Source organism: Mobula birostris, chromosome 7 (genome assembly GCF_030028105.1).
Source record: "Mobula birostris isolate sMobBir1 chromosome 7, sMobBir1.hap1, whole genome shotgun sequence".
In the NCBI taxonomy this organism is placed as follows: Eukaryota; Metazoa; Chordata; class Chondrichthyes; order Myliobatiformes; family Myliobatidae; genus Mobula; species Mobula birostris.
In genome coordinates, this window is record NC_092376.1 from 176,613,758 (window position 1) to 176,639,314 (window position 25,557).

Below are 25,557 nucleotides of genomic sequence, written 5' to 3' on the forward strand. Positions count from 1 at the left end.
CAGATCCTGCTGCAAACTCCAATAGTCCTCCTCGCTGTTCAGTGCACTCCCAATTTCGGTGTCATTTGATCCAGTTAACCTCATTGTCACCCAGATCATTGACAAAGATGATTAACAACAATGGATCCAGCTCCGACCGCTGAGACACACCACTAGTTACAGGCCTCTGGTCAGAGGGGCAACCATCTACTACCACTCTGTGGCTTCTTCTGCAAAGCTAATGTCTCATTCAATTTACTACCTCGTCTTGAATGCCAAATGTTGAAAGGACTAGATAAGGTGGACATGGAGAGAATGTTTCCTCAGGTGGGGGTATCCAGAACTGGAGGGCACAGCCTCAAAACTGAGGGGTGACCTTTTAGAACCCTAAGGAGGAATTTTTTTTTTAGCCAAAGAGTGGTGAATCTGTGGAATGCTCTGCCACAGACTGCAAAGGAGGCCAAGCCTGCAGAATTTGATAGATTCCTGAATGGTCAGGCATCAAGGGATATAGTGAGAGGGCAGGTGTATGGGGATGAGTGGGACCCAGGATCAGCCATGATGAAATGGCAGAGTGGACTTGATAGCTTAGAAAACCTACAGCACTTCGGCCCACAATGCTGTGCCAAACATGTACCCCGGCTTACCCATAGCCCTCTATTTTTCTAAGCTCCATGTATTTATCCAAGAGACTCTTAAAAGACCCTATTGTATCCACCTCCATCACTGTCGCTGGCAGCCCATTCCATGCACTCACCACCCTTTGCATAAAAAAAACTTACCCCTGACAACTCCTCGGTATCTACTTTCAAGCACCCTAAAAGTATGCCCTCTTGTGTTAGCCATTTCAGCCCTGGGAAAAGTCCTCTGACTATCCACACAATCAATGCCTCTCATCATTTTGTACACCTCTATCAGGCCACCTCTCATCCTCTGTCGCCCCAAGGAGAAAAAGCCAAGTTCTCTCAATGTATTCTCATAAGGCATGCTCCCCAATCCAGGCAACATCCTTGTAAATCTCCTCTGCACCCTTCCTCTGCACCCTTTCTATAGTTTCCACATCCTTCCTGTAGTGAGGCGACCAGAACTGAGCACAGTACTCCAAGTGGGGTCTGACCAAGGTCCTATATATCTGTAACATTACCTCTCGGGTCTTAAACTCAATTCCACAGTTGATGAAGGCCAATACACCGTATGCCTTCTTAAGCACACAGTCAACCTGCACAGCAGCTTTGAGTGTCCTATGGACTTGGACCCCAAGATCCCTCTGATCTTCCGCACTGCCAAGAGTCTTACCATTAATACTATATTTTGCCATCATATTTGACCTACCAAAATGAACCACCCCACACTTATCTGGGTTGAACTCCATCTGCAACTTCTCAGCCCAGTTTTGCATCCTATCAATGTCCCGCTGTAACCTCTGACAGCCCTCCACACTATCCACAACACTCCCAACCTTTGTGTCATCAGCAAATTTATTAACCCATCCCTCCACTTCCTCATCCAGGCCATTTATAAACATCACGAAGAGAAAGGGTCCCAGAACAGATCCCTGAGACACACCACTTGTCACCGACCTCCATGCAGAATATGACCTGTCTACAACCACTCTTTGCCTTCTGTGGGCAAACCAGTTCTGGATCCACAAAGCAATGTCCCCTTGGATCCCATGCCTCCTTACTTTCTCAATAAGCCTTGCATGGGGTACCTTGCAACAAATGCCTTGCTGAAATCAATATACACTATATCTACTGCTCTACCTTCATCAATGTGTTTAGTCACATCCTCAAAAAATTCAATCAGGCTTGTAAGGCATGAGCTGCCTTTGACAAAGTCATGCTGACTACTCCTAATCATATTATGCCTCTCCAAATGATCATAAATCCTGCCTGTCAGGATCTTCTCCATCAACTTACCAACCACTGAAGTAAGACTCACTGGTCTATAATTTCCTGGGCTATCTCTACTCCCTTTCTTGAATAAGAGAACAACATCTACAGCCCTCCCATCCTCCAGAACCCCTCCCATTCCCATTAATGATGCAAAGATCATTGCCAGAGGCTCAGCAATCTCCTCCCTTGCCTCCCCCAGTAGCTAGAGTACATCTCATCCCGTCGCATTGGCATATCCAACTTGATGCTTTCCAAAAGCTCCAGCAAATTCTCTTTCTTAATGTCTATATGCTCAAGCTTTTCAGTCCGCTGTGTCATCCCTACAATCGCCAAGATTCTTTTCTGTACTGAATACTGAAGCAAAGTATTCATTAAGTATCTCTGCTATCACCTCTGGTTCCATACACACTTTTCCACTGTTACACCTGATTGGTCCTATTCTTTCAGGCTTTATCCTCTTGCTCTTCACATACTTGTAGAATGCCTTGGGGTTTTCCTTGATCCTGCTTGCCAAGGCCTTCTCATGGCCCCTTTTGGCTCTCCTAATTTATTCTTAAGGTCCTTCCTGCTAGCCTTATAATCAAGATCACAATCATCACCGCCTAGTTCTTTTCTTCTTGACTAGATTTACAACAGCCTTTGTACACCACAGTTCCTGTATCCTACCATCCTTTCCCCGTCTCATTGGAATGTACCTATGCAGAACTCCACACAAATATCCCCTGAACATTTGCCATATTTCTGCCATACATTTCCCTGAGAACATCTGTTCCCAATATATGCTTCCCTGCCTGATAGCTTCATATTTCCCCTTACTCCAGTTAAATGCTTTCCTAAATTGTCTGTTCCTATCCCTCGCCAATGCTATGGTAAAGGAGATAACATTGTAATCACTATCTCCAAAATGTTCTTCCACTGAGAGACCTGACATCTGACCAGGTTCATTTCCGAATACCAGATCAAGTACAGCCTCTCCTCTTGCAGGCTTATCTACATATCGTATCCAGAAACCTCCTTGAACACACCTAACAAACTCCACCCCATCTAAACCCCTTGCTCTAGGGAGATGCCAATCAATATTTGGGTAATTAAAATCTCCCACCATGACAACTCTGTCATTATTATACCTTTCCAGAAACTGTCTACCTATCTGCTCCCCGATGTCCCTGTTACTATTGGGTGGTCTATATAAAAAAAATACCCAGTAGAGTTATTGACCCTTTCCTGTTCCTAACTTCCACCCACAGAGACTCAGTAGACAATCCCTCCATGGCTTCCTCCTTTTCTGCAGTCGTGACACTAGCTTGAATGGCCTAATTCTGCTCCTACGTCTTATGGTCAGCTAGATCACTGATATGACAAATAAAAATGGAGCCAGCTCTGATCCCTGTGACACCTGGCTAGCCACAGGCTTCCAGTCAGAGAGGCAACAATCTACCACCACTCTTTGGCTTCTCCCACAAAGCCAATGTCTAATCCAATTTACTACCTCATCTTGAATGCTGAGTGACTGAACCTTCTTGACCAACCATCCATGAAGAACCTTGTCAAAGGCCTTGCCAAAGTCCATGTGGACAACATTCACTGTTTTGCTTTCAGTTCCTTTCCTGGTAACTCCCCCGAAAAAAGTTTGGTTAGACATGACCTACCATGCACAAAGCCATGTTGACTCATCTCCAATCAGGCCCTGTCTATCTAAATACTTGTCTCTACACTCCCTTAGAATACTTACAATAACTGATGTCAGTTACTCAGGCCTATAATTCCCTGGCTTTCTTAAAGAGTGGGACAATATTAGCGATCTTCCAATCCTTGGCTACCTCATCATGGCTAAGGATATTTTAAGTATCTCTCCTACGCCCCCTGCAATTTTGGCATTAGCCTCCCACATGGTCCAAGGGAACACCTTGTCAAGCCCTGGGATTTATCAATCCTAACTTACTTCAAGACAGCAAACACCTCTTCCAACATAACCTGCTTTGCCATAATTCTACAAACTGTCTCCGACCTTGAAGCAAACAAAAGTCCATTTAAGATCTTCCCCATCTCCTTTGGCTCCACACATGGATTACCACTCTGATCTTCCAGATGACCCATTTTGTCCCTTGCTATCCTTCTGCTCTTAATATATCGTAGATGCACTTGGGGTCCTCCTTCACTTTTTCTGCCAGAGCAACCTCATGCCTTCTTTTGGCCCTCCTGAGTTAATTTTGAAGTGATAAGGTGAGGGAGAAATGATTGACTTTAATGTTGTTCTTGCTCTTGCAGACATCTCACTGTAAGTCTGTTCCTGGCACCATCTACGAATACCAGGCGATGGCTTTAAATGGGAGCAGGAACATCCATTTAAGTGAATACAGGGGGAAAACTGTGCTGATCGTCAACGTGGCAACGTTCTGAGGATTGACACAACAGTACGTTGGTAAGGAAGAGATTACTGCTCAAAATATATAAACCCATGAGAGCCATAGTCAGGATTTATAGTCAGTCTTTTTTGCCGGAGTAGAATAAGTTTAAGGCCATAAGACTAGCCTTTGGCTGAAGAAATTCCACCTCATCTCTGATCTTTACTCTGGCATGGTCCCAGAGGACTGGAAAATTGCAAATGTAACTTCAATCTTTAAGAAGGGAGGAAGACAAAGGAGAGGAAATTATAGGCCAGTTAGCCTAACAGTAGTTGAGAAAGTGTTGGAGTCTGTTATTAAGGATGAGGTTTTGGGTTACTAGGATGCGAAAGATAAAATAAATCAAAGTCAGCATGGTTTCTGTAAAGGGAATTCTTGCCTAAAAAATCTGTTAGAATTCTTTGAAGAAGCAACAAGCAGGGTGGACAAAGGAGAGGCAGTGGATGTTATTTACTTGGATTTTCAGAAGACATTTGATATGGTGCCACACATGAGGCTGCTTAACAAGATAAAATCCTGTGGCGTTACAGAAAAGATACTGGCATGGATAGAGGAATGACTGACAGGCAGGAGGCAGTGAGTGGGAATAAAAGGGGCCTTTTCTGGTTGACTGCCAGTGACTAGTGGTGTTTCTCGGGGTCAGTATTGGAACTGCTACTTTTCACATTGTTTGTCAATGATTTAGAAAATGAAATTGATGGCTTTGTGGCAAAGTTTGCAGATGATACCAAGATAGGTGGAGGGGAGGTAGTGCTGAGGAAGCAATGTGATTGCAGCAGAACTTAGACAAACTGGAAGAATGGGCAAAAAAATGGCAGATGGAATACAGTGTTGGGAAATGTATGATAATACATTTTGGTAAAAGGAACAATAGTGTGGACTATTATCTAAATGAGGAGAAGGTTCAAACATTAGAGGGGCAAAGGGACTTGGGAGTCCTCGTGCAAGACCCCCAGAAGGTTAATTTACAGGCTGAGTCTGTGGTAAAGGCGGCAAATGCAATGTTGGCATTTATTTCAAGGGGAATAGAATATAAAAGCAATGAGATAATGCTGAGCCTTTATAAGACACCAGGCAGGCTGCACTTCAAGTATTGTCAACAGTTTTGGACCCCTTATCTTAAAAAGGATGTGTTGTCATTGGAGAGAGTCCAGAGGAGGTTGACAAGGATGATTCTGGGAATGAAGGGGTTAACGTATGAGAAGCGTTTGGCAGCTTCTGGCCTGTACTCACTGGAATTTAGAAGAATGCAGGCAGGGATCTCATTAAAACCTACTGAACGTTGAAAGGACTAGATAGGGTGGATGTGGAGAGGATGTTTCCTATGGTGGGGTGTCCGGAACTAGAGGGCACAGCCTCAAAATTGAGGGGCGACCCTTTAGAACAGAGGTAAGGAGGAATTTTTTTAGCTAAAGGGTGGTGAATATGTGGAATGCTCTGCCACAGACTGTGGTTGAGGCCAAGTCCGTGATATATTGAAAGAGGAAGTTGGTTGATTCCTGAATGGTCAAACGTCAAGGGATATGGTGAGAGGACAGGTGTATGGGATTGGATGGACTCCAGGACCAGCTATGATGAAATGGCGGAGCAGACTTGATGGACTGATTCTGTTCCTATGTCTTGTTGTCTTGTGGTCTTATGGTCTTATCTTTGTAAATACCTCACAATCTACCTCATTAAACCTGCACCTTATTGTCTGCCTGCACTGTATCTGTAACACTTTATTCTGCATTCTGTTATTGTTTTCCCTTGTTTTACCTCAATGCACTGTGTAATGATCTGATCTGTATGAACAGTGTGCAAGACAAGTTTTTCCTGGGCCCTCAGAGGCTCCATCTTCCTCTCACCCCAACCATCCCCTCTCCACTGACACCCCCAGCCACCCCCCTCCCCCTTCTGATCCGAGCTCTCAAGATTCCAGCCTTGAACTCCAGGCCGGGTCTTTATGTACTGCTATTGTGACTCTCGTCTCGCTTTCCCCCACCACCACTCTGCAACCCCGTCTCCCTCAGATCCCACCGTCAGCTCCTGGGCCCTCGGAGGCTCCATCTTCCTCTCACCCCAACTCTCCCCTCTCCATTGACACCCCCAGCCTCCCCCCTCCCCCCTCTGATCCCAGCTCTCATCTGTGCCGGGTCTTTACCATCCCCTCCGACCTTCAACTGTCGGAGGCAGAACGCTCTGTTCTCAGTAAGGGCCTCACCTTTGTCCCCCTTCGCCCACACCTCAGCGAGTTCCGTGTTCGCCATAATGCGGAACTTTTCTTCAGCCGTCTCCGTCTCCGAGCCTACTTCTTCGGCAAGGACTCTTCCACCCCCACCGATGACCCCTTCTCCCGTCTTCAACCCTCCTCTTCTTCATGGACACCCCGCTCTGGTCTTCTGCCTGCTCTGGATCTCTTTATCGCTAATTGCCGACGGGACATCAACCGTCTCGACTTCACCGCACCTTGTCCCCATTCCAACTTCACTCCTTCGGAACGCTCTGCTCTCCACTCCCTCTGCACTAATCCTAACCTTATTATTAAACCCGCCGATAAGGGGGGTGCTGTTGTAGTCTGGCGTACTGACCTCTACCTTGCCAAGGCACAGCGACAACTCGCGGATACCTCCTCTTATTATCCCTCAATCGTGACCCCACTAAGGAGCACCAGGCCATTGTCTCCCACACCATCACTGACTTTATCCACTCAGGGGATCTCCCATCCACTGCTACCAACCTTATAGTACCCACACCTCGCACTTCCCGTTTCTACCTCCTACCCAAGATCCACAAACCTGCCTGTCCTGGCCAACCTATTGTCTCAGCTTGCTCCTGCCCCACCGAACTCGTTTCTGCATACCTCAACACAGTTTTATCCCCCCTTGTTCAATCCCTTCCGACCTATGTTCGTGACACTTCTTACGCTCTTAAACTTTTCGATGATTTTAAGTTCCCTGGCCCCCACCGCTTTATTTTCACCATGGATGTCCAGTCCTTATATACTTCCATCCCCCATCAGGAAGGTCTCAAAGCTCTACGCTTCTTTTTGGATTCCAGACCTAATCAGTTCTCCTCTACCACCACTCTGCTCCGTCTAGCGGAATTAGTCCTTACTCTTAATAATTTCTCCTTCGGCTCCTCCCACTTCCTCCAAACTAAAGGTGTAGCTATGGGCACCCGTATGGGTCCTAGCTATGCCTGCCTTTTTGTTGGGTTTGTGGAACAATCTATGTTCCGTGCCTATTCTGGTATCTGTCCCCCACTTTTCCTTTGCTACATCGACGACTGCATTGGCGCTGCTACCTGCACGCATGCTGAGCTCGTTGACTTTATTAACTTTGCCTCCAACTTTCACCCTGCCCTCAAGTTTACCTGGTCCATTTCCGACACCTCCCTCCCCTTTCTAGATCTTTCTGTCTCTGTCTCTGGAGACAGCTTATCCACTGATGTCTACTATAAGCCTACTGACTCTCACAGCTATCTGGACTATTCCTCTTCTCACCCTGTCTCTTGCAAAAACGCCATCCCCTTCTCTCAATTCCTCCGCCTCCGCCGCATCTGCTCTCAGGATGAGGCTTTTCATTCTAGGACGAGGGAGATGTCTTCATTTTTTAAAGAAAGGGGCTTCCCTTCCTCCACTATCAACTCTGCTCTTAAACGCATCTCCCCCATTTCACGTACATCTGCTCTCACCCCATCCTCCCGCCACCCAACTAGGAATAGGGTTCCCCTTGTCCTAACCTACCACCCCACCAGCCTCCGGGTCCAACATATTATTCTCCGTAACTTCCGCCACCTCCAACGGGATCCCACCACTAAGCACATCTTTCCCTCCCCCCGTCTCTCTGCATTCCGCAGGGATCGCTCCCTACACAATTCCCTTGTCCATTCGTCCCCCCCATCCCTCCCCACTGATCTCCCTCCTGGCACTTATCCGTGTAAGCGGAACAAGTGCTACACATGCCCTTACACTTCCTCCCTTACCACCATTCAGGGCCACAAACAGTCCTTCCAGGTGAGGCAACACTTCATCTGTGAGTCGGCTGGGGTGATATACTGCGTCCGGTGCTCCCGATGTGGCCTTTTATATATTGGCGAGACCCGACGCAGACTGGGAGACCGCTTTGCTGAACACCTACGCTCTGTCCGCCAGAGAAAGCAGGATCTCCCAGTGGCCACTCATTTTAATTCCAAATCCCATTCCCATTCTGACATGTCCATCCACGGCCTCCTCTACTGTAAAGATGAAGCCACACTCAGGTTGGAGGAACAACACCTTATATTCCGTCTGGGTAGTGTCCAACCTGATGGCATGAACATCGACTTCTCTAACTTCCGCTAATGCCCCACCTCCCCCTCGTACCCCATCTGTTACTTATTTCTGTACACACATTCTTTCTCTCACTCTCCTTTTTCTCCCTCTGTCCCTCTGAATATACCCCTTGCCCATCCTCTGGGACCCCCCCCCCACTTGTCTTTATTCCCGGACCTCCTGTCCCATGATCCTCTCGTATCCCTTTTGCCTATCACCTGTCCAGCTCTTGGCTCCATCCCTCCCCCTCCTGTCTTCTCCTATCATTTTGGATCTCCCCCTCCCCCTCCAACTTTCAAATCTCTTACTCACTCTTCCTTCAGTTAGTCCTGATGAAGGGTCTCGGCCTGAAACGTCGACTGCACCTCTTCCTCGAGATGCTGCCTGGCCTGCTGCGTTCACCAGCAACTTTGATGTGTGTTGCTTGAATTTCCAGCATCTGCAGAATTTCTGTTGTTTTTCCACTGTATCTCAGTACATGTGACAATAATGAATCAATTCACCGATTCACAGTCAATGTGTCTGATCCCTTCTCAGAACTGAATGCACTGCACACAGAGCTGGAACCCCTTAGTTTCACAATCCTCGCCTTCCCTTGCAACCAGTTTGGAAAACAGGAACCAGGAAAGAATGAGGAGATATACCCCTTGTTGAAGTAAGTGAAAGACCTTCCTGAGACATTGGAGTGGCTGTGCAGAGCTGGTCAAGCCTTGTTGATGGGAGTTTGTGTGTATGGAGCTGCAAAGTCCAGCAAGCATTAGTGTTAGGGAGAAGGAAGTGAGTGACAGATTGTCTACTCCTGGACTGCAAGGCACTCTGCAGTGAGATATGCACTGGGGTACCATTTGTGGTCTTCAGCTGCTGAAGCTCGTTCACTTCACCGTTCGATGTGTTGTACATTCAGAGATGCTACTCTGCACACCACTATTGTAACATGTAGTTATTTGAGTTACTGTCGCCTCCCTGTCAGATTGAACCAGTCTGACCATTCGCATTAACACCCACAGAACTGCCACTCACTGGATGTTTTTTTTTGTTTTACACCACTCTCTGTAAACTCCAGAAACTTCTGTACACAAAAATCCCAGGAGATCTGCAGCTTCTGAGATACTCAAACCGCCCAGCCTGACACCAACAATCACTCCATGATCAAAAGTCACTTAGGTCACACTTTTCCCCAGTCTGAACAACAACTGAACCTCTTGGCCATGCCTGCATGCTTTTAAGCAGGAACTGCTGCTACCCCAATTGGCTGATTAGTTATTTGTATTAACAAGTAGATGTACGGGGTCCGTAATAAAATGGCCACTAAGTGTAATGAAACTGGGCTGAAGATGGGGAAGTTGGCTGGTGATTTTTCCGACAACGATACAGTGGGGGGGGGGAAGGAAGAGGCGGGGGGACATCCACTGTGGTGTGAGGAAGCAGAGAGGCTGTGAGGGTATGTTCTGTCATGGGACGGGATAGGAGGAATTCTACTGGGCTACACATTAGTTTCAAGTGGTGGGGGTGCACTTGAGGGCGGGGTCTTCACTGCATCACAACTTCACCTTGCTGTCTGGTCACAGGTATATCCGTCCTGGGGGGGGCTACGTGCCCAACTTTCAGCTATTCCAGAAGGGTGACGTGAATGGCGAGAACGAGCAGGCCCTGTTCACCTACCTGAAGGTGAGTGTGTCCCAGAGAGCATGCTGGGAAGGCCCTCCGAACTCCGAGAGTATTGCACACACTTCTAGTTGCCGTCCCATTACAGGAAGCATGTAGAGTCTCCAGTGAGAGGATGGCAAAAGCTTTTATAAATCTATAAAGCGGAAGAGGGTGGCTAAAGTCAATGTAGGTCCCTTGGAAGATGAGAAGGGGAAATTAATATTGAGTGATAAGGAAATGGCTGAGGCATTGAATGACTGTTTTGTGTCGGTCTTCACGGTGGAGGACACTCCTAATATACATAGAAACATAGAAAATAGGTGCAGGAGTAGGCCATTCGGCCCTTCGAGCCTGCACCGCCATTTATTATGATCATGGCTGATCATCCAACTCAGAACCCCGCCCCAGCCTTCCCTCCATACCCCCTGACCCCCGTAGCCACAAGGGCCATATCTAACTCCCTCTTAAATATAGCCAATGAACTGGCCTCAACTGTTTCCTGTGGCAGAGAATTCCACAGATTCACCACTCTCTGTGTGAAGAAGTTTTTCCTAATCTCGGTCCTAAAAGGCTTCCCCTCTATCCTCAAACTGTGGCCCCTCGTTCTGGACTTCCCCAACATCGGGAACAATCTTCCTGCATCTAGCCTAATCTGAGGAAAGACATCCTTGCCATAGAGGGAGTACAAAGAAGGTTCACCAGATTGATTCCTGGGATGGCAGGACTTTCATATGAAGAAAGACTGGATGAACTGGGCTTGTACTCGTTGGAATTTAGAAGATTGAGGGGGGATCTGATTGAAACGTATAAGATCCTAAAGGGATTGGACAGGGGACCAAAACTGCACACAATACTCCAGGTGTGGGCTCACCAAGGCCTTGTACAACTGCAGTAGTACCTCCCTGCTCCTGTACTCGAATCCTCTCGCTATAAATGCCAGCATACCATTCGCCTTTTTCACCGCCTGCTGTACCTGCATGCCCACTTTCAATGACTGGTGTATAATGACACCCAGGTCTCGTTGCACCTCCCCTTTTCCTAATCGGCCACCATTCAGATAATAATCTGTTTTCCTATTTTTGCCACCAAAGTGGATAACTTCACATTTATCCACATTAAATTGCATCTGCCATGAATTTGCCCACTCACCCAACCTATCCAAGTCACCCTGCATCCTCTTAGCATCCTCCTCACAGCTAACACTGCCACCTAGCTTCATGTCATCCGCAAACTTGGAGATGCTGCATTTAATTCCCTCATCCAAGTCATTAATATATATTGTAAACAACTGAGGTCCCAGCACTGAGCCTTGCGGTACCCCACTAGTCACCGCCTGCCATTCTGAAAAGGTCCCGTTTATTCCCACTCTTTGCTTCCTGTCTGCTAACCAACTCTCCACCCACACCAATACCTTACCCCCAATACCGTGTGCTTTAAGTTTGCACACTAATCTCCTGTGTGGGACCTTGTCAAAAGCCTTCTGAAAATCCAAATATACCACATCCACTGGTTCTCCCCTATCCACTCTACTAGTTACATCCTCAAAAAATTCTCTGAGATTCGTCAGACATGATTTTCCTTTCACAAATCCATGCTGACTTTGTCCGATCATTTCACCGCTTTCCAAATGTGCTGTTATCACATCCTTGATAACTGACTCCAGCAGTTTCCCCACCACCGACGTTAGGCTAACCGGTCTATAATTCCCCGGTTTCTCTCTCCCTCCTTTTTTAAAAAGTGGAGTTACATTAGCCACCCTCCAATCCTCAGGAACTAGTCCAGAATCTAACAAGCTTTGAAAAATTATCACTAATGCATCCACTATTTCTTGGGCTACTTCCTTAAGCACCCTGGGATGCAGACCATCTGGCCCTGGGGATTTATCTGCCTTCAATCCCTTCAATTTACCTAACACCACTTCTCTACTAACATGTATTTCGCTCAGTTCCTCCATCTCACTGGACCCTCTGTCCCCTACTATTTCTGGGAGATTATTTATGTCCTCCTTAGTGAAGACAGAACCAAAGTAATTATTCAATTGGTCTGCCATGTCCTTGCTCCCCATAATCAATTCACCTGTTTCTGTCTGCAGGGGACCTACATTTGTCTTTACCAGTCTTTTCCTTTTCACATATCTATAAAAGCTTTTACAGTCCGTTTTTATGTTTCCTGCCAGTTTTCTCTCATAACCTTTTTTCCCCTTCCTAATTAAGCCCTTTGTCCTCCTCTGCTGAACTCTGAATTTCTCTCAGTCCTCAGGTGATCCACTTTCTCTGGCTAATTTGTATGTTGCTTCTTTGGAATTGATACTATCCCTAATTTCTCTTGTCAGCCACGGGTGCACTACCTTCCTTGATTTATTCTTTTGCCAAACTGGGATGAACAATTGTTGTAGTTCATCCATGCAACCTTTAAATGCTTGCCACTGCATATCCACCGTCAATCCTTTAAGTGTGATTTGCCAGTCTATCTTAGCTAATTCACGTCTCATATCTTCAAAGTTACCCCTCTTTAAGTTCAGAACCTTTGTTTCTGAATTAACTATGTCACTCTCCATCTTAATGAAGAATTCCACCATATTATGGTCACTCATACCCAAGGGGCCTCTCACGACAAGATTGCTAATTAACCCTTCCTCATTGCTCAAAACCCAGTCTGGAATAGCCTGCTCTCTAGTCGGTTCCTCGACATGTTGGTTCAAAAAACCATCCCGCATGCATTCCAAGAAATCCTCTTCCTCAGCACCTTTACCAATTTGGTTCACCCAATCTACATGTAGATTGAAGTCACCCATTATAACTGCTGTTCCTTTATTGCACACATTTCTAATTTCCTGTTTAATACCATCTCCGACCTCACTACTACTGTTAGGTGGCCTGTACACAACTCCCACCAGCGTCTTCTGCCCCTTAGTGTTACGCAGCTCTACCCATATCGATTCCACATCTTCCCGGCTTATGTCCTTCCTTTCTATTGCGTTAATCTCTTCTTTAACCAGCAACGCCACCCCACCTCCCCTTCCTTCATGTCTATCCCTCCTGAATATTGAATATCCCTGAACGTTGAGCTCCCATCCCTGGTCACTCTGGAGCCATGTCTCTGTGATCCCAACTATATCATAATCATTAATAACAATCTGCACTTTCAATTCATCCACCTTATTACGAATGCTCCTTGCATTGACACACAAAGCCTTCAGGCGCTCTTTTACAACTCTCTTAGTCTTTTTAAAATTATGCTGAAAAGTGGCCCTCTTTAATGCTTGCCCTGGATTTGTCGGCCTGCCACTTTTACTTTTCTCCATAGTACTTTTTGTTTCTACCCTCACTTTACACCCCTCTGTCTCTCTGCACTGGTTCCCATCCCCCTGTAGTGAACTAACCTCCTCACGCCTAGCCTCTTTAATTTGATTCCCACCCCCCAACCATTCTAGTTTAGAATGCCAAAGAAGGATGTTATGGACAAAATGGGAGGTGAGGACCTCGATAAAATCACTGTCACTAAAGAGATAATGATGAGCAAATTAAAGGGCCTGAAGATAGATAAGTCCCCTGGTCCTGATGGGATGGATCCAGGGTGCTGAGGGAATTGGCAGAGGTTATGGTAGACGCGATGGTAATCATTTATCAAAACTCTCTAGACTCTGGGCAGGTCCTGGAGGATTGGAAGACAGCAAATGTCACGCCACTTTTTAAAAAAGGATATAGGCAAAAGACGGACAACTATAGGCCAGTTAACTTAGCATCTGTAGTCGGGAAAACGCTTGAAGTTGTCATTAAGGAAGAAATAGCGAAACATTCAGAAAGGAGTGGTTCCATTAGACAGACGCAGCATGGATTCAGAAAGGGCAAATCCTGTTTGACAAACTTACTGGAGTTCTTGGAGGACATAATGAGTGCAGTGGATAGAAGGGAACAGGTGGATGTCACATACTTGGATTTCCAGAAGGCGTTCGATAAGGCGCCACACAAGAAACTTAAATAAGATATGGATGCATGAAGTTGGAGGAAGTGTATTGGCATGGATAGTGGATTGGTTAACCGATAGAAGGCAGAGAGTTGATATAAATGGGTGTTTCTCCGGTTGACAGTCTGTGGTGAGTGGGGTGCCGCAGGGGTCGATGCTGGGCCCTCAGCTGTTTACCATTTATATTGATGATTTGGAAGCGGAGACTGAGTGTAACGTAGCAAAATTTGCTGATGACACTAAACTGAGTGGAAAAGCAAATTGTACAGAGGATGCGGAGAGTCTGCAGAGGGATACAGATAGGTTAAGTGAGTGGGCCAAGGTCTGGCTGATGGAATACAACGCTGGGAAATGCGAGATCATCCACTTTGGAAGGAATAATAGAAGAGCAGATTATTAATTAAATAGTGAAAGATTGCAGCATGCTGTTGTGCAGAGGGACTTGGGAGTGCTTGTCCATGAATCACAAAAAGTTGGCTTGTAGGTACAACAGGTTATCAAGAAGGCAAATGGAATGTTGGCCTTCATTGCTAGAGGGATTGAATTCAAGAGCAGGGAAGTCATGCTGCAACTATACAGGGTACTGGTGAGGCCGCACCTGGAGTACTGTGTGCAGTTCTTTTCTCCATATTTGAGGAAGGATATATTGGCTTTGGAGGCAGTGGAGAGGTGGTTTACCAGGTTGATTCTAGGAATGAAGGGGTTAACCTATGAGGAGAGATTGAGTCCCCTGGGACTATACTCTCTGGAGTTCAGAAGAATGAGGAGAGGATCTTACAGAAACATACAACATTTTGAAAGGGATAGATAAGCTAGAAGTAGGAAAGTTGTTTCCATTGGTAGATGAGACTAGAACTAGGGGACATTGCCTCAAGATTCAGGGGAGAAGATTTAGGACGGAGATGAGGAGAAACTGTTCTTCCCCCAGAGAATGGTGAATCTGTGGAATTCTTTGCCCAGGGAAGCAGTTGAGGCTTCTTCTCTAAATATATTTAAGATACAGTTAGATACATTTTTACATAGGGGAATTAAGGGTTATGGGGAAAAGGCAGGTAGATGGAGCTGAGTTTACGGACAGATCAGCCATGAACTTATTGAATGGCAGGGATGGCCTACTCCCGCTCCTATTTCTTATGTTCTTACTGGGGATGCCACAGTAGCGCAGAGGTTAGCACGACATTATTACAGCTTAGGGCACTGGTGTTTGAATTCAATCCTGACATCCTCTGTAAGGAAGTCTGTACATCCTTCCCGTGTGCAAGTGTGTGAATGTGTGTCCTCTGGGTGCTCTGGTTTCCTCCCAGAGTCCAAAGACACACCGGACAGGTTAATTGGTTATTGTAAATTGTCCCATGATTAGATGAGGGTTAAATCAGTGTTGTTGGTGGTTGCAGCTCGAAGAGCTGAAAAAGCCTATTCTGCACGGTATCCCTAAACCAGGGGTCCCCAACCTTGGGTCTACAGACACTTTGTTTAATGGTTTTGGTCCATGGCGTAGGCAAAGTTGGGAACTCCTGCTCTGAATAAATCAAAGTAAATCAGGGGTTCACCAGGATGCTGCCTGGATTAGAGAGAATGCCTGGATTAGAGAGGATGCCTGGATTGGAGAGGATGCTCTGTACTGTACTGGAAGGAGAGGTGGACAAACTTGGGTTGTTTCCTCTGGAAGCTGAAAGGAGAGCTGATGAAAGTTTATGAGAGGCTTAGATGGAGTAGAGAGCTGGACAGCATGTTAACACAGCGGTCAGCATTGTTACTGTGTCAGCTGTAAATCCCACCACTGTCTGTGAAGAGTTTGCATGTTCTTCCCATGATCCCGCGGGTTTCCTCTGGGTGCTCTGGTTTCCTCCCACAGTCCAAAGACGTACTGATTAGTAGGCTAACTGGTCACATGGGTCTAATTGGACACCATGGCTTGTTGGGACTATTCTAAATCTCTAAAATCTAAATGTAAGCTTAAAATCTTTACCTCAGGTCAAAAAGTCCAGTACCAGAGGGCGTGCATTGAAGGTGAGAGGGGTGATTTGAAAGGAGGTTTGACTGGCAAGTTGATTTTACACAGAGAGCGGTGGGTGCCTGGGGTGGTGCTGGTGATTAATATGACAGAAGTGGTCAAGAGTCTCGTAGATCAACACCTGAACGTGCAGAGAACGGAGTGTTACAGACATGTGTGGGCAGAAAGGATTAGTTCTGATGGGCGTATAATTAACCGTTTAATTATTTCATTTAGAGATGCAGCATGGTGACAGGCTCTACCAGCCCAATGAGACTGTGCCCATGTGACCAATTAACTGACTAGCCCCCATGTCTTTTGACTGTGGGAGGAAACTGGAGCACCCAGAGGAAACCCACGTTGTCATGGGGAGAAGGTACAAGTTCCTTACGGAGGGCATTGGGAATTGAACCCGGGTCACTGGTACTGTAACAACACCACGCCAACCCCCGTACGACGGTGTGCCTGTCGTTCAGCACAACATCGTGAGCCAAAGGGCTTTTTCCAGTGCTGCTTTGTCCCAGGTCAAATATGATGGCAGAATATAGTATTAATGGTAAGACTCTTGGTTGTATGGAGGATCAGAGGGATCTTGGGGTCCGAGACCATAGGACACTCAAAGCTGCTGTGCAGGTTGACTCTGTGGTTAAGAAGGCATACGGTGCATTGGCCTTCATCAATCATGGGATTGAGTTTAAGAGCCGAGAGGTAATGTTGCAGCGATATAGGACCCTGGTCAGACCCTACTTGGAGTATTGTGCTCAGTTCTGGTCGCCTCACTACAGCAAGGACATGGAAACCATGGAAAGAGTGCAGAGGAGATTTACAAGGATGTTGCCCGAATTGGGGAGCATGCCTTATGAGAATAGGTTGTGTGAACTTGGTCTTTTCTCCTTGGTGTGACAGAGGATGAGAGGTGACCTGATACAGGTGTATAAAATGATGAGAGGCATTGATCATGTGGATAGTCAGAGGCTTTTTCCCAGGGCTGAAATGTCTAGAATTAGAGGGAATAGTTTTAAGGTGCTTGGATGCAGGTACAGAGGAGATGTCGGGGGTAGTTTTTTAACGTGGCGGCGGAGGAGGTGGGTACGATAGGGTATTTTAAGAGACTTCTGGATAGGTACATGGAGCTTAGAAAAATAGAGGGTTAGGGTAAGCCTAGGTAGTTCTAAGGTAAGGACATGTTCGGCACAGCTTGGTGGGCCGAAAGGTCTGTATTGTGCTGTAGGTTTTCTGTGTTCTATGCTCTGTGTACATAGGGGGGCCAGGAGAATGCTACACTGTCTTCCAGTGATGCCTGGGTGGGGCAGAGAACATTAGTACTCACTGCAGTTTAGAAGAATGAGGGAAATCTCATTAAAACCAATTGATTGTTGAAAGGTCTAGATGGAAATGATGTAGAGATAATGTATCCCATAGTGGGGGAGTCCAGAACTCAGAGTAGAGGGACGACAATTTCGACTGGATATGAGGAGAAATTTCTTTAACTGGAGGATGGTGATTCTGTGAAACCGATTGCCACAGGTAGCTCTGGAGGCCAAGTCATGGGATATTTAAAGCGGAGGTTGATGGGTTCTTGATTGGTCAGGATGTCAAAGGTTATGGGGAGAAGGCAGGAGAATGAGGTTGAGAGGGATAATAAATCAGTCATGATGGAATGGCGGGGCCCTCGATAGGCCAAATGGCCTCATTCTGTTCCTGTGTCTCATGGTCTTTCTAGCTGGATGCTGCCTTGTGAACTCTGAGTGTTTATTTGCGGAGGTTTTACAAATGTCATCAGATTGGACTGACATAGTCACGCAGCGTTTTGATCCACAATGTCGACCTTCCCTCAGCCTCCACAGATGCTGCCCAACCCACTGGGTTGCTCCAGCAGCCTGCTTCCATTCCAGATATCCATTTGGTGTCTCCTCCTGAAGCTTTCCACCTGGGTGAAAGGCTGAATGCATTCACCCTGTCTGTGCCCCTTGTGATTTTCTAACATCACTTAAAATCTCTTCTCAGTCTCTTCCGCTCTAAATTTCAAAATCAATTTATTATCAAAGGATGTACAGTACTGTGCAAAAGTCTTGGGCGTATATATATATAAAACAAGGGTTTTGCACAGAACTGTATTTGTCAACACGGCACAGAGAGCGACTTTATAAAGGATGTTGGGAATGGCGAGGGTGGAGTGCCACAGGAGGTGTGTGGGACGGGTGGCAGAGAAGGTGTGCGGGACAGGTGGCAGAGAAGGTGTGCCAGGGCCAGGGGTATCGTGGGTACAGACACACCCAGCCCTGAGACACCAGGCAGGGTTATTTGATTCCAAACAATTGGTTTATTGATCATTACAGGATGTCTCTCTGGTGCTTCCTGCTCCCTCCCCTCTCCCTTCCCCTTTTCCCAACTATGATTCCCCTCTCCTTGCCCCCTTCCCACTCCCAGTCCACAACAGAGACCCATATCAGAATCAGGTTTATCATCACTCACATGTTATGAAATTTATTTTTTTTTTGTAGCCGTACAGTGCAATACGTAAAGATACTACAGTCCTGTGCAAAAATCTTAGTCACCCTAAGTATATATATGTGCCTAAGACTTTTGCACAGTACTGTATTTGTCACCATATACAACCCTAGGGTTAATTTTCTTGTGGACATTCACAGTAGATAGAATGAAAAAGTACACACAAGCACACAAAGACGGACCAACAACCAATGTGCACAAGAAGGTAAACTGCATTAAAGAAAAATAAACAAACAATAACAACAATAAATAGATAAGTAATAAATAATATTGAGAACAGAGTCTTTGAAAGTGGGTCTGTAGATTGTGGAATCTGTTCAGCATTGAGGTGAGTTGGAATGCCTGATGGTTGAGGGGTAATAACTGTTCCTAAATCTGGTGGAGTGGGTCCCCAGTGGCAGCAATGAGAAGAGAGCATATCCTGGAAGATGGGGGTCTTTGGTGTAGGAGCGTTCCTTGTAAAGTGCTCAGTTGTGGGAGGGGTTTGCATGTGATGGACTGGGCTGTGTCCATCACATTTGTAGAATTTTGCATTCCATACAACGTCTTGATGAGGCCAGTCAGTATACACTCCACTGTTCATCTCAGTCTCCTATGCTCCAAGGAATTAATCTAACCTCGCCCTACAATTCAATCCTGTTATTCCTGACAAAATCCTTGTAGATCCCTGCTGCATTTTTTCCAGTCTAATAACACATGCAAAATGCTGGAGGCGCTCAGCAGGCTGGGCAGCCGCTACGGAGAGGGATTAAAAAGTCAACAGCTCAGGCTGAGATTCTTCATCAGGGTGAAAGGTCTGATGAAGGGTTCTGGCCCGAAACGTTGACTGGTTGTTCCCCTCCATAGATGTTGCCTGACCTGCTTAGTTCCTTCAGTATTTTGTGTGTGTTGCTTTGGATTTCCAACATCTGCAGAATCTCTAGTGTTGCTTTTTGATAACATCTTTCCTATAGGAGGGCAGCTAAAACTGAACACTATACTCCAATGCAGCCTCACCAGCTTCTTCCACAGCCTCCGAACTCTGATGAAGGCCAGTGTGCATAAGCCTTCTTCACTACGCCAGATTCCCCGTGACTCCTCTTTCTGGGAACCATACACATGCACTCCATGATCTCTTTATTCTGAGACTCTTGCCACAGCCCTGCTCTTCGCTGGGGAAAGTCTTAGCAGGGTAAGACTTTCCAAACTTCAATACTTCAAACTTATCTGAATTAAACACTTTGCCATTCCTTCACCATAGCCTTCACCATTATCCTATTTTAGTATCATCTGCAAACTTACTATCCATGCCTTGTATATTCTCATCCAAATACTTGATAAATAGTTTACAACTAATTCGTACATCAGTTCAAGTTCAATTTTAATGGTCATTCCACCATACATAGGTATACCCCTAAATAAAACAGTGTTTCATTGAAGCCAAAGGGCAAAACACAATACATCCAGGGCACCTTCAAGGAGTGATGCCTCAGAAAGACAGTGTCCAGGACTCCATCACCCAGGACATGGACTCAATGATTTAGGAACAGCTTCTTCCCCTCTGCCATCAGATTTCTGAATGGACAATGAAGCTATAAACACTACCTCACTACTTCTTTAATTTTTATTTTTGCACTACTTTTTTAAATTTAACCTTTTAATGTATAGTATATATACTTACAGTAATTCAGGTTTTTTTGCTATTATATATTGCTGCCGCAAAGACAACAAATTTCACGACATGTGCCAGTGATATTAATTCTGATTCTGATACAGTCACACACAGCACATACAGGGACAAAACAATATTAGCACTAATGCCTGAGTGGCATGCCCTGTAGATTGACGGTGCATGGGGTGTTGTCCTGGAGCCATGTTTCCGCAAGAACAAGCCTGCAGCAGTTCCTCATGTCGAGCTGGGTCAGTCACAATCAAACACAATGCAGCTTGTTATCCTGGGAGTGAACAATAGAGGGCAGCACCAACGGGAGAGCTGACCTACAGGGTTTAAGCCCCCAACCAGCACTCACCTTCTGCGACTCTGTTCTCTCCTACGCCGCCTCCCACGCCTCCTTGCTGGATGGCTGTAACAGGTGATGCCACGGCACGAGGGCGTGGTCCGTGCAACAACTGAGACCACACAGCTGCCCCACCGTCGGTCTGGACAATGAACCAATGAACTGGACGGGCAGTATCTTGTATTACCAATGTCCAACAGGGTCTTGCCATCACAGCAAAAATGTTTAAGGCAAACATTTACAACTTCTGTTGGATCCGGAGAGGATCCTGCGATCATTGGCGACGCCATCTTAGTGAAAACCAATTACTCCTCCAGGAAAAGTACTTAATTAGTCATGCGTCTCCTGAATGAATGCCTGTTCTTTCTCTCCACAGAGATCCTGTCCCCCGGTGGGTGACAGTTTTGGTGACCCTGACAGACTCTACTGGAAGCCGCTCAAAATGTCTGACGTCAAGTGGAACTTTGAGAAGTTTCTCATCGGCCCCGACGGCAAACCCATGCGGCGGTGGCACCCCAGACTGCCCGTGTCCATGGTCAAGCAGGACATTGTCCAGTACTTACGCACTCTGCACCACCTACAACGGCCCATCTAAATGCTGCCCCACACACTTTGCCCATATCCTCGGACAATGGTTCAATTTAGCTCAGTGAGTTTCTACCTCCTCACCTCTTCCACTGCTCTGCCTCTTATCTCCCCATCTCTCTCTCGGTACCTCCCTCCATCCCACTCTCCGTCTTCTTCCGAACTTCTCTCTCTCCACAGATCCATATTTATTCCCATATAGGTTCCAATCCTCTTTCCTTGTTTTCCCCTACATCTCTCAACCACCTTGCCCTCTCTCCTCTCTCACCCCTCTATTTTCCCACCCACGTATCCCTTCTCCCCTACATCCTTCCCCTTCTTCCTCCTTCCCCCTTTCTCTTTGTCTCACATCTCTTCTTCACTCTCCTTTTTCATTCCATTTTAAGGCCCCTGTGCCCTTTCAACCTCCTCCCTCCCTCCTGCCCTCACACGGTCCGTTACCATGAACGGCTCGAGAACTGATACCGGGAGAGTCTCCGGTCACACCCTCCTCCCCCACAAAGCGCCACGCTCCCTCGGCCAAATCGAACCATTGTCCGATGCATTTGGAAAACCTGTAGTGTCAGCTGCTTTTCCCCTTGCTTTCCTCTGAGTTCCCACACAAGCCCCAGGGCTGGGGAAGGGGGTAGGAAGTTGACGGGAAGACAACAGCAGGATGACGATCAGATCTACAAGCAGCCTTGGCGGCCAGTTCTGGTCTGAAGTTGCGCCGAGTTTGGGTCAGGCTCTTGTGCATTCGAGCTTCTCGTAACTCCGCGCGGGCTACATTGTCTCTCGGTCTACTACCCCTCTACCCCTCCATCCCTCCTGTTGCAATTCAGCAAGCTAATGGAATTTAACAATAAACCACCGTATTGCCAACCTGGCCTGGAGAACCCCTTCCTGAAGTGTGAAGCTATCTCCTCAGGGCACATACACCTCTGATGCAAGGATTCAAACCTGCATTCAGTCACTCATCTCTAAGAAAGACATCATTAATGAGGTTGGGAGAAACCACAACTAGAGGTCATGGGTTAAGGGTGAAAGGTGAAATATTTAAGGGGAACGTGAGGGAAACCTCTTCACTCGGAGGGTCATGAAAGTGCATGTAGTGGATGCAGGTTTGATTTTATCATTTAAAGATAAATTTGGATGGGTACATGGATGGGATTTTTACGTCTTATAACTCCAAAACATAAAAAAACTAAAAGGAAAACAAGGTGTCTGGGACATAACTTGTGTACATTAGTTTTTGCTTCTGGTGAGGCGCATACGTATATGATCTGGTGGCATACTGACGTATGCCATTACATATTTCATACATATAACCAGAATGAATTATTTCGACAAGGATCGAACAATACTGTATCATTCAAATATTACTGAAATATTAAATACACAACAGGGAGAGGTGTGGAGGGGTTTGGTCTGGGTGCAGGTCAATAGGACCAGGCAGAATTATAGTCAACACGGACTAGATGGGACAAAGGGCCTGTTTCTGTGCTGTTTTGTCTATGACTCTATGATTCTATGACCCTAATTAAAGAGCAGGAGAGTAGGGCAGTAGTTAGCATCCAGGTCATTGACGCGGGTTCCATTCTGCTGCTGTCTCTAAGGGGTCTGTACGTTCTCCCCATGACTATGTGGGTTTCCTATGGGTGCTCTGGTTTCCTCCCACATTCCAAAGGTAGGTTAATTGGTCACATGGGTTCCTTAAGCTTGTCATAACCAGGGACGGTAATGGGGATAAGCTCCCACTACCTATTACTGTAGATGCTCACAATGGCATGCTACTCAAACAGCCTCTGACAACCAAGTCCAGCTCCTGGCCTTCGCATGTGGCTTAGCTACCAAGCCTGGTGGGAACTTTTCTACTGACAGGGGAAGGGGCAAATGTGGGTTACTGGTGCCTTAAAACCAGTCGATTTGGGCAGATGAGGCTCGTCAGCCGTGGTTGGCAGCTCATCTCGACGAAGGAAAGCTCTGATTTCCGATCTCTGATCGCTGCTGTTGCCAAGCTAAGTCAGCCTCTACCGTTCCTTTGGATTCAACAGCTGCGTGGAAGGTGGGGAGCCTGCTGCATGGGCAACAGCTTGCTCTCCATATCATACTGCCTGGCTTGCGCATCATGTAATCAGCTGGGATGTAACAACCGTGGTCGACCCGGACCAGTGGAGGGCTATCACATGGGTGTATTTGGGCAGCACGGGCTCACTGGGTTGGAAGGGCCTGTTGCTGTACTTTACCCTTCTAAAAATAATAATAATCTGAAAAGGCTGCAGAGAAGTTCTTGTTGCCTCATTACAGGAAGGATGTGGAAGCTTCAGAGAGGGTGCAGAGGAGATTTACCAGGATGCTGCCTGGATTAGAGAGCGTGTCCAATGAGGACAGGTTGAGTGAGGTAGGGCTTTTTTCTTTTGAGCCAAGGAAGATCAGAGGTGACTCAGTAGAGATGCACAAGATGATAAAAGGCATAGATCGAGTGGATAACCAGAGGCTTTTCCCCAGGGTGGAAATGGCTAACACGAGGAGGCATAATTTTAAGGTGATCGGAGGAAAGTATAGGGGGGTGTCAGAGGTAGGTTTTTCCACACAGAGAGTGGTGGGTGTGTGGAACACCCTGCCGGAGGTGGTGGTAGAGGCAGATACATTAGGGACATTTAAGAGACTCTTAGGCAGATGGAGGGATAGAAAAATTAAGCTGAGTGGAAGGGTTGGGTTAGATTGATCTAAAGTGGTTTGGGGTGGGGTGGGGTGGGGTGGGGTGGGGGGGGGCAGCCCGCAATGTTGCCACACATACTTGTGTGAAAGTAACATGCCCACAGTGTTCAGCAGAACAACACAAAACAGGAAAACAACAGCAAAGCCAGCCCCGTTCTCACACTTCCACCCTTCTACACACATGGACGGGTCTCCAGCACGAGGTCAGGCCCCCTCTGGGCCTCCAATCTCTGATCCTTGGCCTGGACTGACTCACCGACCCTGGGGCCTCAACCATCTGGCACTGACTTCTGGACTCATTGACTTCAGTCTTTGACATTCAGCCTCTGACTGTTGACCTTCCGTAACAACTCCAGGACTCTGAACTCTGGGCTGTGAATTCCAAGCTTGCGCTGACTTCTTTTCCCCTTTCAGCTTGGGTGAGAGTAGAACTACAGGTCATGGGTTAAGAGTGAAGGGTGAAATGTTTAAGGGGGAACCTGAGGGGGAGCTTCTTCACTCAGAGGGTGGTGAGAGTGAGGAACAAGCTGTCAGTGCAAGTGGTGAATGCAGGGTTGATTTCAACACTTAAGAGAAATTTGCATGGATGGGAGGAGTATGCAGGGCTATGTTACGGTTCTGTGTGGATGAAACCAGGCAGATCAGATTGGCATGGACTAGATGGGCTGAAGGGTCTGTTTCTGAGTTGTGGGACTCGAAGTAGTCAAGGCACGTGAGACAGCAGATGCTGGAATCTGGAGCAACACACAGCTGTTAGAGAAACTCAGCAGGTCAGGCAACATGGAGCGAAACATTTTGGGTCAAGACCCTTCATCAGGGCTGGGGAGATAACTGGTATGAAGAGGAGAGGAGCTGTATAACACATCTCCTTCTACCTTGGGCCACAAACTTATCAATCACCCCTGCTGTGGGCCACTTCTACAGGTTTCCTAAAATTGACTCCTTCTACTTTAGGCCACAGACTTATCAATCACCCCTCATACTTCACAGAGAAAGAGGAACAGAGAGAAAGCTGACGCCAGTACGCTGTTGGCGGTCCATTGAAGCTAGTACTCTGACGACAGCACAGATAACGCCGATATATTGATACAACTGATGTCAGCACAGTTTAAGTTCAAGTTCAGACTTAATTGTCATCCAACAATACATGGATACATCCAAACGAAACAATGCTTCTCCAGGGCCAAGGTGTAAAACACACAGCACCCACAGCCATACACAGCACAAGGCCCATATAGCACATATAAGACAGCAGTAAAGTACAGTCACACAATAAATATATATAGTCCAAGTCCCAGAGTCCGTGAATGTTGCAGCAGTCTGCAGTCCAACATGATACATCGTTTCTTTTGCTGAGTGAACCCCGGAGAGCAGCACCGTCTCCGGCACTCCAAGGGTGCACACCGCCACCAACACCATTCCCCTGGGTCGCAGCAAACAGGCAACACCGCGGCTCGAGGCATGGTCCCGCTACAAACGAGCCTATGCATCTCCCCCATCCATTCGCCACAAAGCCAATGAATTAGACTCACAGCATACCACACCACCAATGTCCAACAGAGTCTTGTGACCTTGAGAGAAGTGT

The 25,557-nt window shown here is 46.7% G+C and overlaps 1 protein-coding gene across 1 annotated transcript in view; it reads left to right on the forward strand.

Annotated features, from left to right (window-relative positions):
- gpx3 (glutathione peroxidase 3) overlaps positions 1 to 22,133 on the forward strand; it is a 45,750-nt gene extending 23,617 nt beyond the window's left edge. Inside the window, exons 2-5 of the mRNA XM_072264142.1 lie at positions 4,143 to 4,296; positions 9,111 to 9,228; positions 10,142 to 10,241; positions 21,064 to 22,133. Coding sequence (XP_072120243.1) covers positions 4,143 to 4,296; positions 9,111 to 9,228; positions 10,142 to 10,241; positions 21,064 to 21,282 — 591 coding nt within the window. The 3' untranslated portion in view covers positions 21,283 to 22,133. The remainder of the gene's footprint in view (positions 1 to 4,142; positions 4,297 to 9,110; positions 9,229 to 10,141; positions 10,242 to 21,063) is intronic.
- Positions 22,134 to 25,557: the final 3,424 nt, after the last annotated feature.